A 14,848-nucleotide genomic window follows, 5' to 3' on the forward strand; every position below is an offset into this window, starting at 1 on the left:
TGTTCTGCTCAAGAAAATTTATACCTAGGTATTCTCTATCAAAAGATAGAATTTGGATACCATTTTAGTCGTTAGGATTAAGTTTAAGAACTATTTATGCTGTTGTGTAGGTTAATTTTTTCATAGCGTGACATTTGTAGTTTATTCTTAGGCTTAAGGACACATTCTAATGTGTTCTAATTATCTTGAATGTGCAACACATGCACTTAGAGTCTCATATCATTTCAGGTATTGCATGATGATGTTTTATATAGCTATATAGTTAAGGAATAGGTAAATGGTAATTCCTGTCAACTATTATTAAAGTTTTATGTGAAGCAAGGACAGAGACATTCCTGGAAGAAATTTATAAGGTATTTTATAATTTTTAATTTTGGTATTATGCTTCTGCAAACTTGGATTTTATGTATGAAGTTATATAGAGTGCTCATCATTGGATGGTCACTGACCAGCTTTGCCACCAGATGTCAGCAGACCAAATAGGATGGCCCCATGTTGTGGAGGAAATTTCACTACTAAATCTTTAATACAATCTGTTCTTTCAGCTCATTTTTGTGTGTTTGTGTTACTAATTTTTATAAGAATATAAACTATTGTATTGTTTGTTTCCTATAAATAGGAATTAAGGGAGTGTGGCTAGCATAGTTTAGCTTATAATAACACAGAAACACTTGTATTTTTTATCCAGGTTTTTCAAGTACGGAAAGTTACAGGAGCAAATACTGGGAAAATATTTGCCATGAAGGTGCTTAAAAAGGTGATTCCTTCCCTCCTCTCTCCCCTACCCCCATCTTTGTTGTCTCTCTCTCTCTTTTTTTTTTTTTTTTTAATTTAAAGTATGCTCCACAGCCAATGTGGGTGTTGAACTCCATGACCCTGAGATCAAGAGTTGCGTGCTCCATCAACTGAGCCAGGCAGGAGTTTCCCCCCTTCCCCCACCAACTTTATTCTTAATTGCTATAAAACCCACATTTTGGCCTAAAATTCTTAGTCAAGAAAATGTAATTCTAACAAAATAAGTCCTCGTAGAATATAAGATATGTTTCATTATTGTTATTCCTGTTTTATTTCTGCTTGGTGAGGGTGGAAAGGAGAGCTCTTTTAATTTTCCTCTGAGGTAACTCTCTTGGCTCTTTGTTCTGGTCTCCATATTTCTAAGTAATAAGCATATTCTGCTATCACTTCAGTTTTAGAATTGTGTATTGACTTCCACTCTACTCTCATTCACTTCTTCTTCCCATTCTCTTATTTTGCTTCATTTTTTCTGAGTCTACTGTTGTCTTCTATACCTTCCAACAACTCTGTTCGAGCCAGTGTTCTATGGTCCCACTTATTAGGTAGTCTGTCAGTTCCATTTATTTCCCTGTAGATATCCCATCAGAATCTTCTGTTCCCCTGTTCCTGCCTATATTGGTAGCTCTCTAGGCATAGCTGCTGTTACTGGACTTTGATCAAATCCTTGGAATCCCCTTGGCACTGTCAGTGTTGGATTCTTTGTTTCCTGGATCCCATATCTTCCTTTTTCTTAGTTTATGCCGTTGTTCCCTCCTTTGGTGACCATCTACTAGTGGCTTCCTGAGAAAGGGTGCATGAAGGTACAATTTTGGGGAAATATTGCATATTTGAAATTTTCCCTCTTTATACCCTTACAGTTGTTTGATTGGGTGTGGTTTTGAAGTTGAAAATCATTTTCATCCAGGATTTTGCTTTATTTTCATCTAGCCTTGAGTGTTTCTATTGAGGAGTCCCTTGCCATACTGATTCCCATTATTCCTGTAGAGGTCTATTTTTCCTTAAAGATATCTAAGATTTTCTTTTGATTTCTGTTGTTCTAAATTTTTTACAGTGATATATTATCTTGCTTTTGATCCTTCTTATTTTATTTATTTTTATTCTTTCAATCTTAAAAGTTGAATCCTTTAGCCCTAAGGGATTTTCTTGTATGGTCTCTGATAATTTACCCCTCTGCCATTTTCTTGGATTTATAGTTAGTTGGATGTTGGAACTCCTCAACTCGTCATCTGTCTTTCTTATCTTTTCCATTTCTTTGTCTTTTTGTTTACTTTCTGAGATTTTTCTAGAAATTTATTTTCTAATCCTTTTACTGATTTTTTTTTAAGCTATCATGTTTGTGGTTCCCCATAGCTCTGTTTTTTCTTTTTATAGCATCCTTTTTTAATGAACAGAGTATTTTTTCTTATTCCTCTGAAAGTATTAATGATAATTCTTTGAAATGTTCTTTTGTTCTATGCATTGTATCTCTTTTCTAAGTTTCTGTTTTCTTTCAGTTTGATTTAGTCTTTTTCTTCCATATCAAAGGCCTTCTTTAGATGTCTGGTGTTCTTCACTGATGGTTCATATTTAAGAATAGAACTCTGAGAAGCTGATCAGAAGTTCCATCTGTGTAGGATAGTCGTGTAGTTGGCTGGCAACTGACTGAGAACCTCTAAATATTTGTTTGTAGGTCAGTTGGTACTGAGACAGATCCTCTATTCTTTTGCCTGAAAAAGCATCCTGGAGCTGGATGAGAGAGAAGAGATGGAGATCTTACCTTGTCAGCATGCAAACTTTCACTGAAGTCAAGTTTTTACTTTAGCACTTCACTCTGATCCTTCACTTTTTCTGGAGAGTACATGTTTCCAAGTGGTAGCAATCTACCTGTTTTTGGTCCTCCATCTTCTGTAGTTTCTAATGATTTTTTTTTTTTTCCTTCTTGCTTTTTATTTTTGTCTCTGATTTTTGAACCTGTTAGTGTTACATAGATGGAATCAACTTCTTTTGAGTTATTTCTTTGTGCAGGCATTTAGGCTTGATAATACCCTACTCTACTAAGTCATTATTGCTTTATCCTGCTCTGTTTTCACCTTTTGAGGTGTGGAGTTAGGTGCATTTCCTAGTTTTATTGAAAAAGGATTATGTGTGTTTGGTTTCTTGTTCTTTTTGTTTGGGACTGATTTCTGAAAAGATCACACTGACTTAAAACAAGTCTTAGTAGAAAACTATTAAAAGACAGTCAAAATGACTTAACAAAAATTACAGCGTTTGTAATACTTTGACCTTTATCTTCTTCCTGATTTTTACTTAAGCGGTATGCATGACTTATTACTTTACAAGGTGAGGAACAAATGTTATGATCACAACTTTATTGGTGATTGTCTTTTTTTTTTTTTTTTATAAGTTTGTTTGTTTATTTAAATAATCTCTATATGACATGGGGCTTGCATTCATGACCCCAAGATCAAGAGTCCCATACTCTTCCAACTGAGCCAGCCAGGTGCTTCTGGTGATTGTCTTTTCTTTCTTTCTTTCTTTCTTTCTTTCTTTCTTTCTTTCTTTCTTTTTTTAAAATGTTTGTTTATATTTGAGAGAAAGAGAGAGAGAGAGAGAGAGATCGGGGGAGGGACAGAGAGAGACGGAGACAGAATCTGAAGCAGGCTCCAGGCTCTGAGCTGTCAGCACAGAGCCCAACTCGGGGCTCAAACTCACCAGCAGTGAGTGAGATCATGACCTGAGCTGACGTCTGACCTTTAACCGACTAGGCCACCCAGGTGCTCCACCCCCCTTCCTCACTGATTGTCTTAAAGAACCAATTTAGATACTCTTTTTTTTTTTTTTTTTATGTTTTATTTATTTTGAGAGAAGCCGTGTGCATACGTGTGTGAGTGGGGCAGGGACAGAGAGGAGAGAATCCCTCTCTCTCTGGGGAGAAAGAGAATCCCAAGCAGGCTCTGTGCTGTCATTGGGGCTAGATCCCACAAACTGTGAGATTGTGACCTGAACCGAAATCAAGAGTTGGATGCTTAACTGACTGAGGCACCCAGGCGCTCTAGCAATTTAGATATTCTGAACATCAGTTTCTGTATCAATAAGTCAGAATTAATGTACTGTCTGGCTTTCCCATTGGAAACATTTTAGATTAATTATTGATCTGTAAAACCTGTTAGGTATAGAATTGGAGATGTTGTAGTAATGCTTATTCTCGGAATGTTGAAAGAAGTACTGGTCAAGATTCTTAGGTTAATTTATTCCTTTTGATATATTTTATAATCAGGGCTGACCGTAATTAGTCCTAATTCTGTCTTGAGTGAAGTATGTTTCTGGCATGGGTATCTTTAATGAAAAGAAGAGGATATTGTTTTTTTCTACTGATGGTGGATGGGTGCAATGTATTGGGAAATCCATAGATTTAATTATTGCTAAATGTTGGACCTCCTTTTTGAGCCCAGGCTTCTAAACCTAACTTGTTTGCCTCTCCTTTTGCTTAGCACTCCTTCCTACTCTCAGGGTTTTTCTTTCCCTAAGCCTGGCTATAGAATCAGATATTGTCTCATTTTTTTCCCCCTTGTTGCCCCTGAAAATAAGCTCACAGGGTAAATAATGAAAGAGGTTGCTAGGATTAAGTCCATAATTTTGATTCCTGACTAGCTAAGATGACTGTATGCTGCCTTTGAGTTTCTTTATTCTGACTTTATTATCCTGGAAGCAGAGCATACTAATGCTCTTGAACTCAGTATGTGGTAAGAACATCTCTCTTTCCCTCCTCGAAGATGAAATCAAAATAGAACCAGGTGTCTTTTATCTTAAATGAGGTGTGCATTTGGACAGTCTGTCTGAATTTATCAATTATCTTGGGATTTTTTTACAGGAATGGTACCATTTGGATATTTTCTCATGGTGGAATGTTGAGGAAAAGACTATTTCCCTTTCTTACCAGTTGCAACAAAAATGTATCCTGGAAGCAAAATACTATTGCCTATGGCATTAGTTCAGACCACGCTGTAAATTTTAGACCCTTTGGTTAAAGGCTTGTGGTTCACAGATTGGTCATATTTCTTCCATTCTTTCTTTTTATTGAATCAATTGAAAACCAGCAGTGTGCCAGGCATTATGCTAGAAACTAGGATTTAGTGTTTGAGGCAGATGTAGTCTCTGCCTATCACTCTGCTTACTATATAATTCAAGGGAAAAACTGATAAGCTTATTGTTACCATTTCTCTTCTATACTGTGGTCAAAATCCTTTCTACTTTGAGGTTGGAGCCTCTCTCACCTTTTACCATTTTTTTATTCACTCCTAAGCCTTGTCATCCTGGATGTCTTCATTCTCCTTGTATTAAGTAAGTAATCCATAGCTTGGCCTTCTAATTCCTTGATCTTAACTCCATCAGGTTTCACCTCCATTCCACTTTACCAGTCTCCATGACTGTATTCTTCATCTCTGAAGTATTGGGTTATAATAGAACAGTAACTTTCTTCTTTATTCCCACAATGCATGGTCTTTGACCCTAAACCTTTTAGTCCTTTGACGTTTTTGTTTTTTTCCTGAAGTTCTTAAGCCCCTTCTTATTTCACTTTATTTTTGAATCCAGCCTAATCAGCATGATCTGCCATTTCAGTCACTTGCTAGCCCCATTGACCTTATGTTTAGGAAAGTCCTAATCTTAATCAATTTAGTTGTTAATGCTCTTTTATTCCTGTATGTCAGCTGCTGGAACATTGCTGGCAAAAATCACACAAGCTTGTAGGTTGCTGCTGAAACAAATTCATAGTCCCTAACCTATTTGGACCCTCAGTACTCACCAACTATTTTTTACATGTCCTTAGACAACTTCTTCCATTCTCTACAACTTTTTAATAGACTGCCTCTCTTTTTATTTGAGGCTGTCACATGTGATTTCCTTTTACTTCCTGTTCTGATCCCTACCCCTAATACCATATTAATCTGCATTTTCACCTGTCTTTACTTCCTTCTTTCCAGTGTTAGTGGGAAATGTATTCTTCCTTCTTTGCAAGGTTAAGCCCATTCTTTATGTTTTGGATCTCATCCCTTTTTGCCTGTATGGGGTCTTTGTCACTTCTTTCTCTCTTTCCATCCTCTATCCTATCTTCTTTCTTTGTTTAAATATATTTATGTCTTTGCCATGTTTAGTAAAACAAATCCTTCGATCATACAAAGTCTCCCTATAGCTTCCACCCTCTTCGCCTTTCATACCTGAATTTCTTGAGAAGTCATGTTTTATTGTTTTTTGTTTGTTTGTTTGTTTGTTTGTTTTTACTTACTATGCTTTGACTTAATGACTCTACTATTTCAGTGAAAGTCTTGTTCCCTAAGTCACCACTAATCTCCTAATGGCTGAATCTAGTGGTCTTTCTTTATTTAATTCATCTTTAATTTAGCTTTCTGTTGTATTGAAGCTATTGACCACAGCATTTTGAAACTCTTTCCTTGACTTCTGTGATTCTACTTTACTAATTTTTCATCTTATCTCTTAGTCTTTTGCTTCTCAGACTTTCTCAAAATTTCTTATTTAAAAAATTCAAACTGGGAGGCCTGGGGTGGCTCAGTCAGTTAAGCATCCGACTCTTGGTTTTGGCTCAGGTCATGATCTCATGGTTCATGAATTCGAGCCTCTGTCAGTGCAGAGCCTGTTGGCAGGATTCTCTCTCTCTGCCTCACTGCTCCTCCCCTCCCCACCCCCCCCATCTCTCTTGCTATCAAAATAAATAAACTTAAAAAAAAACCTCAAACCTCCTGAGCAGTTAAGAAATAATGTATCTTTAAAATTTTTCAAACTTTCCAAAGAGTTGCTAGAATAGTACAGTGAACACCAATTAAGTTTGCCATATTTTGTCTACCCCCACTTTCTTCATCCCTTCCATAAATATGTGTATTTATGTATATTCAAATTTTTTATTTTTTTGCTGTACAATTTGAAAGTTAATTCTAGCCATCATGGTGTTTCACCTTTATTTTCTTTAATCTCTCTCTTTGGTTTTTAAGTTTATTTTGAGAGAGAGGGAGTGTGGGGGGGGGGAGCAGAGAGAGAGAGAGAGAGAGAGAAAGAGAATCCCAAGCAGGCTTCGTGCTGTCAGCCTGATGTGGAACTCTATCTCATGAACCATGGGAACTGAGCCAAAATTAAGAGTCAGATGTTTTACTGACTAAGCCACACAGGTGCCCCTGTATCTCTTAAGAGTAGGGCGTTTTCATATGTAAGAGCTCAGGTCAGTTGTTTTACACAGTATCCCTTAATTTGGATATATTTCCTTGTTTACTTATGAAAACATGTACATTTTAAATTTTTTTTTTTTAACGTTTTTATTTATTTTTGAGACAGGGAGAGACAGAGCATGAACAGGGGAGGGTCAGAGAGAGGGAGACACAGAATCTGAAACAGGCTCCAGGCTCTGAGCTGTCAGCACAGAGCCCGACGTGGGGCTTGAACTCACGGACCTCAAGATCATGACCTGAGCTGAAGTCGGCCGCTCAACCGACTGAGCCACCCAGGCGCCCCCGAAAACATGTACATTTTAAACTTAGGTTAAATATTTTTGTAGGAGTATTATGTCCTCAGTGCATGGGCTCAGGAAGTACATTATGTCATTCTATTCTGTTATTTGGTGAAATTGAGTTTGATCACTTGGTTAAGGTAGTGTCTGACAGGCTTGCCATAGTACAGGTACCCTCTTCCCTCTGAAATTATTTACTAAAAAAAATTTTTTTTTAATGTTTTTTTATTTTTGAGAGAGAAAGAGAGACAGAGCTCAAGTAGGGGAAGGGTGGAGAGAGAGACACACACAGAATCCGAAGCAGGCTCTAGGCTCTGGGGTGTCAGCACAGAGCCCGACGCGGGGCTCAAACCCACGAACCATGAGATCGTGACCTGAGCTGAAGTTGGACACTTAATCGATTGAGCCACCCAGGCACCCCTAAATTAATAAGCATCTATGGTATAGTATTTAGGGATATGAATAGTTTATTCTAATACTGTTTTTAATATTTAGCGATATGAATAGTCTATTCTAATAATTTTTTTTTTTAAAGTAATCTCTATGCCCAACATGGGACTCGAACTCATGACCAAGAGCTGCATGCTCCACCAACCAAGCCAGCCAGGCACCCCATCCTAATAATCTTTTATCTAGTGGTTTTTATTATCCTTTGTTTCTTATCCAAATCAAATATTACTAGGGTGATTACAAAATGGAGACTTTTCTATTTTTATTATTTTGTTTCTATATTGTCATTCTTCTATAAAGAGTTTTTCATACTTAAAAAATTTTTTTTTAATTTTGTTTTTTATTTTTTTAAATTTACACCCAAATTAGCATATAGTGCAACAGTGATTTCAGGAGTAGATTCCTTAGCGCCCCTTATATACTTTTTTAAATTTAATTTTTAAGAGTCAATATGGACTTTTTATTTTCAGTGTTTTACCATCTCATTATTCATTTTCGTTCTCAAATTGTCTCAAATTTTGCTAGAGAGCTCTCTGTTAAGATGGGTTCTATGTCCTTTTGACATATCCTTGTCAGTTTTTTAGTACTTCCTGGTATAATAGAGTGCTCCAGATTTACCTTGCACTTTCCCTGACCCTGGTTTAGAATGATCTTTTTCTCTAAGGAACCCTGGTTTCTTTTGGTGGAGAAACCAAGATCTAGGTGCCAGCTATGCTCCTTACTACTAAGGTATCCACTCTTTTAGTGGATAGAGCAAGGAAGTTTTTGTTTTTAAATCATGGCTTCAAATTGATATCCCTAATTCCAGTCCAGTTCCATAGGGCTTTTCTTCTCTCAATCCATATTTGTATCTCTGTTTTTCCACAGTGAAAAGCTTGGTAGCAACATCAATAAATATACTCGTTCACTCAGTTGTACAATACACGCATAATAGTTTGAGAAATATAATGCCAATACTACCAGCAGCTACAAACCTACTAAGTGTGGTTTAAGATTTCTTTGCAGTTTTTGTTATGCTTACATATACATCATTAAGACTGCAGCGTAAAGTTATTTAAATATCATTTTTCTCCTGTGGTAAAATTGTCACTATAATTTTCAGTTACATTTTTGTATTTCTGTTTTATTCAATTTTATTTCCCTCCCCCATCCTTGTCGATTTAATTTTACTTTTGGAATGTATAAAACATTAACATGGTTCAGAATTCAAAAACCTCCATTTTATAGTCACAGTAATATATGATTTAGGTACAGAAAAAATTAATGCTAAAACCTTTGAGGTTTTACTTGGAAGGTATACTGAGAAGTCTGATTTCCCTTCTTACCTTTCTACTTGTCATTAGCTTTTGGCTTATCTTAGTTGTGTTCATTATTAAAGATACAAGGAGATACAGATATATATTCTTATATCCCCTTTCTTACACAAAAGGTAACATACTACTGTGATACTGCTATGCTGTGTTATGCTATGCTATGCTCTTTTGCACCTTCCTTTCATAGAGCTATTCCCCATTCTTTTACACATTAGGTAGTCAGTATTCTATGCATGGGCATTTCGGTTATTTCCAACCTTCTACTTTGCAGCTGATAACCTGTGTGTATACTTTTTCATGTTGCATGTACCAGAACTTAGTCCTATAATCTAAACAGACTTAACATGTCTAAAACAGTGCATCATTTTCCCCAATACTTTTTTCTTGACTTCCATTCCCTGTTATTGAATGATAACCATCATCTATCCTGTTACTTATGCAGAAACCATGGTATCATCATTTCTTCTCATACCTAGTCAGCAAGTGCTGATGATGCATCTTTATCTTTTATTTTTTTCTCAACTTCATTTCCTTAGTTACAATAAAACTCTACCTAAGGTCTTACTTTGCTTAATTTACTGTACTAGCCTCCTGATTGCTCTCATTTCTTCCCTAAAATTCCACACTGCTACAAAAACTGTCCGTCTTAAAGCCAAGGGTTTTTCATTTGTCTAACCTTAACATTTCTCCTGTGCTTCTAAGATTCAGATGCTTTTGTCTAGATGCCTAGGCCTTATATTTCCTGGTCTCCACCCAGATATCCAGCCTAATTTCTAGCCACTTCTTACCATACTGAGCTACTTATAGATTCCTTAGACATGTCCTGTCAAGCCTCTTTTGCACTGGAAATGCCTTTTTTTACCCTCTACATTTCATTTTAATTATTTTTCACTATACACCTTAAGTATTGCCCCCTCCAGGAACACTTCTTGCCAGGTCAGATGCAGTTCTCCATTCTCCCATAGCACCTTGTGCTTACCTGCATTGACTTACTTCTCTTCCCTGGGACTTCGGACTCCTGTAGGCTGGAGACTTCTGTTAGTTCTGCTTTCTTATTGCAGAGCCTCGAGCATAGTAGACATTCAACAGTTAGTGAATATATGAATAAACTTGATCTGTTTACATTTTTTAAAAAGGTATCTAGGTTTTCATTTACATGTTCACTGCAGAGAGTCTAGACAGTACATATAAGAAGTGAATGGCTTCCATTATTCCTAGCTCCGTCTTTAGTGGGAACTATGATTAATAGTTTTAATATTGGCAAGAAAAGCACAAAATAGATTTTCCAGATACTATAAAAATGTCTACTGTTATGTTCTTATAGATCATCTCTTTTCCTTTAGGCAATGATAGTAAGAAATGCTAAAGATACAGCTCATACAAAAGCAGAACGGAATATTCTGGAGGAAGTAAAGCATCCCTTCATTGTGGATTTAATTTATGCCTTTCAGACCGGTGGAAAACTCTACCTCATCCTTGAGTATCTCAGCGGTCAGTACACTCAGTTTGGTGTAATTATTTGCATTTGCTCCAGAAACTGGGTCAAAATTATTTTCCAATGGAAAAATGCTTTCCCCAATGTGATTAAATATTTAAAATTGACAAATACATTGACATAAGGAATTCAGATATGACCAAATGTTTCTTTTTGCAGAAAAATGTGAAGGAAACTTTAAAGGTTAAAGTTTTTTTCCCCATCTGTAAAATTTTATCTTAATCCTTATCCCTTTGTAATCAATTACATAAATAACAAACCCCTAATTGATAGCCATCACATTGACTGCACTTGGGTAATATACTATAATTTACATGAATCATCAAAGCATTTTTTCTAAATTGAAGTGGAAAACTTACTGAGAGTATTGTTTAAGCTATTGAATATTTTTGGAATTGGATCTTTAAAGAGAATAGTTTTTTGGTTTAATATAGCTTTTTTGATAGACTATGAAGTTTACATTGGAAAACATCCACACTTTCTAGGATTTACCACCTCCTAGAAACTTGTTGCTTCTTAATCATTTCTAGATCACAAGTATCTATTTCCAGCAAGCACATGTGAGTTTTCTGAATAACAGATTTCACAATGGTCTGTAACATGGAACAGAAAGCTGCAGAATTTCGCTTTTATGTGACTGTTGCCATTTTTTTCATTTTTTGGTAACTTTATTTTGACATAATTTCAGATTTACACAGAAAAGTTGCAGAAATAGTACAAAGACTTCTCATACATCCTTCACCTAGATGTCCCAGACATTTTACCAGTTTTGTTTCATCCTTCTTTTTCTCTCTCTTTATGTGTATATATACATATGCATGTGTGTGTATATATATATATGTGTGTGTGTGTGTGTATACATATATACACACACATGTATTTGTATATATATTTTTTTTCTGGACCGCTCAAGAGAGTGTTGCAGACATGATTTCCCATTGCCCCTAAATACTTCAGTGTATATTTTCTGAAATCAATGCAGTATCTTACTTAACTCTACTAAAAGGATCAAAAATAGGAAATTAACGTTGATACAGTAATATCTCTCAGTTTCCTTTAATCTGTAACAGTTCTTCATTCTTTCTTTGTCTTTCTTGACCTTAGCATTTTTGAAGCGTATAGGGCAGTTATTTTGTAGAGCACATCAATTTGGGCTTATCTGATGTTTCCTCAAGATTAGGTTCAGGTCATGCATTTTTGGGAGGACCATCGAAGTGACACTGTGTCCTTCTCTGTCAGATCAGGAGGTACATGATTTTAATATCTTTGTCCCATTACTGTTGATGTTAACTTTGATCACATGTATGAGGTGGCGTCTACCAGTTTTTTCCCTGGTGAAATTTTCCCTTTGTAATGAATAAGTATCTTGAGATACTTCGGGATTATTTAAATATCTCGTCTCTCATCGAACTTTCACATACAGTTTTAGCATTCATTGATTCTTGCTTGAAACACTTAACTATGATGATTGCCAACTGATTTTTCTTATTCCATCATGCCTCATTCATTTATTATTTGGCATTTTACTGTAATGAAGAACTTTCCCTTCTCTCCCATTTTAAAAATTTATTGATCTCTTCTTTGATTTACATCATTGTGGACTCATGGATTCTAAGGTTATTCAGTGGGATATAATTCTTTATTATCATTATTTATTTTAATATTCAGAATAGTGCCATGCTTTTAAGAAAGCTGCTGCCAGATTCCTCTAGATTAAGAGTTCTGAAAATATGGAATAAGGGCATTTACTAATTTTAATTTGTAAGGGTGGCTCAATTATATACTGACATTTTTCTGCTTAGGGTAAACTGTTAGAGAAGCTTTAACCAAGATTTCTTTTAACCTCAGGTCTGGAATCTACAACTATTTTGAAGTTTATAGATGTAAAACCTAGAATTCCAAAACTTATATATTTCACATAAAAATAAGAACACTGCTAAAAATAGAATCCTGAGGACTTAGTTTTAAACCTATAGTTTTTAGGATCTGTTTTTTATTTTTAAGGAGCTGATGTCTTTTAATTGTGGTTAAAAGGAAAGCACAGCCCTCATTAGAAATAGGTTGGAAATGAAGATTGTTCTTTTTCTAATGTCTTTTCCTTTTCCTTACAGGAGGAGAATTATTTATGCAGTTAGAAAGAGAAGGAATATTTATGGAAGACACAGCCTGGTAAGTGAAATCTTTGTGGTTGCATGGATTCAGGTAATGATTCACATAATTAGAAGTAAAGCCCTGTTCTCACTGTGGGCAGCCAAATGATTCAATAAATTGTTCTGGAGCCAGTCAGTCACTCAGAACTTCAAGGGGGAGAAGTATCTATGGGACTGGGCAGCTTTTGGAGGTCACGTCATTCCTTTGCCCCCAGGCCTTGGGTGGAACGCTCTTCACGCCAGTCCTTAACAGAACCATTCTCACTGGGGCTTTCTTTCCTTGAATTGGTAAGCTGCCTGCCTTGGCTGTGGGTGAGTGTGGTTTTCCGGTGAAACTTTATGTGTGGAACAATGGAAAGTATCAGAAATCATCTCCTCTTTTTTTTTAGACTTTCCAGTTCCCAAGGTGCAGTCTTAGGGAGGTGATAAACCGGCACACATCATCTGTGGATTGATTCTATGGCCAGGATGGGATCTACCCTTATATTTCTTAAGATGGCATCTGCTTCAAATTAAAAATATACACATCCTTTTGTGAGAGGACAGTATTGGGTAACAATAAATCAGTTTATCCTACACATTAATTGAATAGAAAACACTTAAATGTTTTTTCTACCTTAATTACCAAACTGCATTCCATTGTTTAATTTCAGGCCTTTTCTAACACAGAAGCTGCATTTAAGAGCCTTAGGGATGAAGTGCCCTTTTTTGGAGGAGGCTCTCTGAGCCATGTTGGAGGCTGTGTTTGTGGTCCTGCTGGCTGTGAAACTGCCTCAGTCCTCTAGGACACACCCTCTCCATCCTGGAGTAATCTGCAGGATTGCAACATTGTTATGCAGCCAGTATTGCAGTGCCTTGTGCTTTTCGAATCCAGACAGGGTTGACTCAGCCCTTTATTCTTTTGAGGTAGATAAATTTGAGTGTCACACAGTTTATAGTTGTGGGCTGGCTGGCAAGAGGGAGGGCAGATACTGTGGGCATGAACTGTATATAAATAGCAGCTGTGTTAAGGGATGAGCGGGCTTCTAAGGGTCAGGTTATTTATAAGGTATCTTTTGAAACTAAGACTTAATCTCTAAGAATAACAAAGTTCCTATGTCCTGTGGGATTTTAAAATTGGGGGTGGGTGGGAGAAAATTGCTTTGATCTGAATGACTATTGGCCTAATTGCCACACAAACAGAACAAAAACCAGTGACAGTTTGGCATATTCTGGACTTCTTTGCAATTTTAGCAGTATGTTCTAATGATGAAATTAAACATAGTTTCACTAAATAAGTGAAACATAAATGTCATCATGCCTTTTGGCAGCATCCTATGCCATCTCTTTCCCCCATCCCCACCCCCGTCCCCACTAATTTGGTCTTTGGTGCATGTCTATTTCTTTCAAGGAATTTTGCTCCATACATAAACTGCTTTGAGTATATTACTCTTTTTAATTTTATTAAATCACTTTTGTTTCCAGCTTTTACTTGGCAGAAATCTCCATGGCTTTGGGGCATTTACATCAAAAGGGGATCATCTACAGAGACCTGAAGCCGGAGAATATCATGCTAAATCACCAAGGTGGAGATATACCGTAAACAATTCTATAGTAAATAATCATCTTACAATCCTCCCTCACAGGTCATGGTCATTTTTCAAAGCCCCATAGTCACGTTATCTATTATTATACATTCCTCACTCAGAATTTATGGCATCATAATACTCGCTGAAATTTAGGTATTTAGGTATTTGTAATTGATGAGATTAAAGGGAGTTAAGGATAATTGGCCACTCAACCCTTTCAGTTTAATCCTTGCTCTGTATAGCTTATAATTCTTTTGAAGTCTTTATATATCAAAAGCCAGTCCAACTCTAATTTTGGTTTGTTCCTTAAATTGGAAAGTAAATCTTAACTCTATAAATTGGATTTTCCTTAAGGATAAAAATACATAAATATTAGAATCAGTACTTTTTATGATAAATTTTCTTGATGCTATAAAAAAAAAGGATTAGAATGAAACAAAATATTTGATACAGCCTTGGAAAGAAAATGTTTATTGTAGGCATCGGTTTATTCTTGCTCTTTGTAACAACAAACATAAAAATCAGAAAGGCTTGGGGCGCCTGGGTGGCTCAGTCGGTTAAGCGTTTGACTTCAGCTCAGGTCA

The 14,848-nt window shown here is 36.2% G+C and overlaps 1 protein-coding gene across 5 annotated transcripts in view; it reads left to right on the forward strand.

Moving 5' to 3' along the window:
- The window catches only part of RPS6KB1 (ribosomal protein S6 kinase B1), a 112,403-nt gene that overhangs the window by 11,298 nt on the left and 86,257 nt on the right, over positions 1 to 14,848 (forward strand). For 3 of the 5 annotated variants that reach the window (XM_049636524.1, XM_049636521.1, XM_049636520.1), the window contains exons 4-7: positions 689 to 757; positions 10,395 to 10,542; positions 12,658 to 12,715; positions 14,161 to 14,261. In XM_049636524.1, coding sequence (XP_049492481.1) covers positions 689 to 757; positions 10,395 to 10,542; positions 12,658 to 12,715; positions 14,161 to 14,261 — 376 coding nt within the window. Of the gene's footprint in view, positions 1 to 688; positions 758 to 10,394; positions 10,543 to 12,657; positions 12,716 to 12,911; positions 12,985 to 13,085; positions 13,603 to 14,160; positions 14,262 to 14,848 lie in introns of those variants that run through there. The other 2 variants (XM_049636522.1, XM_049636523.1) reach the window with 2 other exon arrangements.

Source organism: Panthera uncia, chromosome E1 (assembly GCF_023721935.1).
Source record: "Panthera uncia isolate 11264 chromosome E1, Puncia_PCG_1.0, whole genome shotgun sequence".
Lineage (NCBI taxonomy): Eukaryota > Metazoa > Chordata > Mammalia > Carnivora > Felidae > Panthera > Panthera uncia.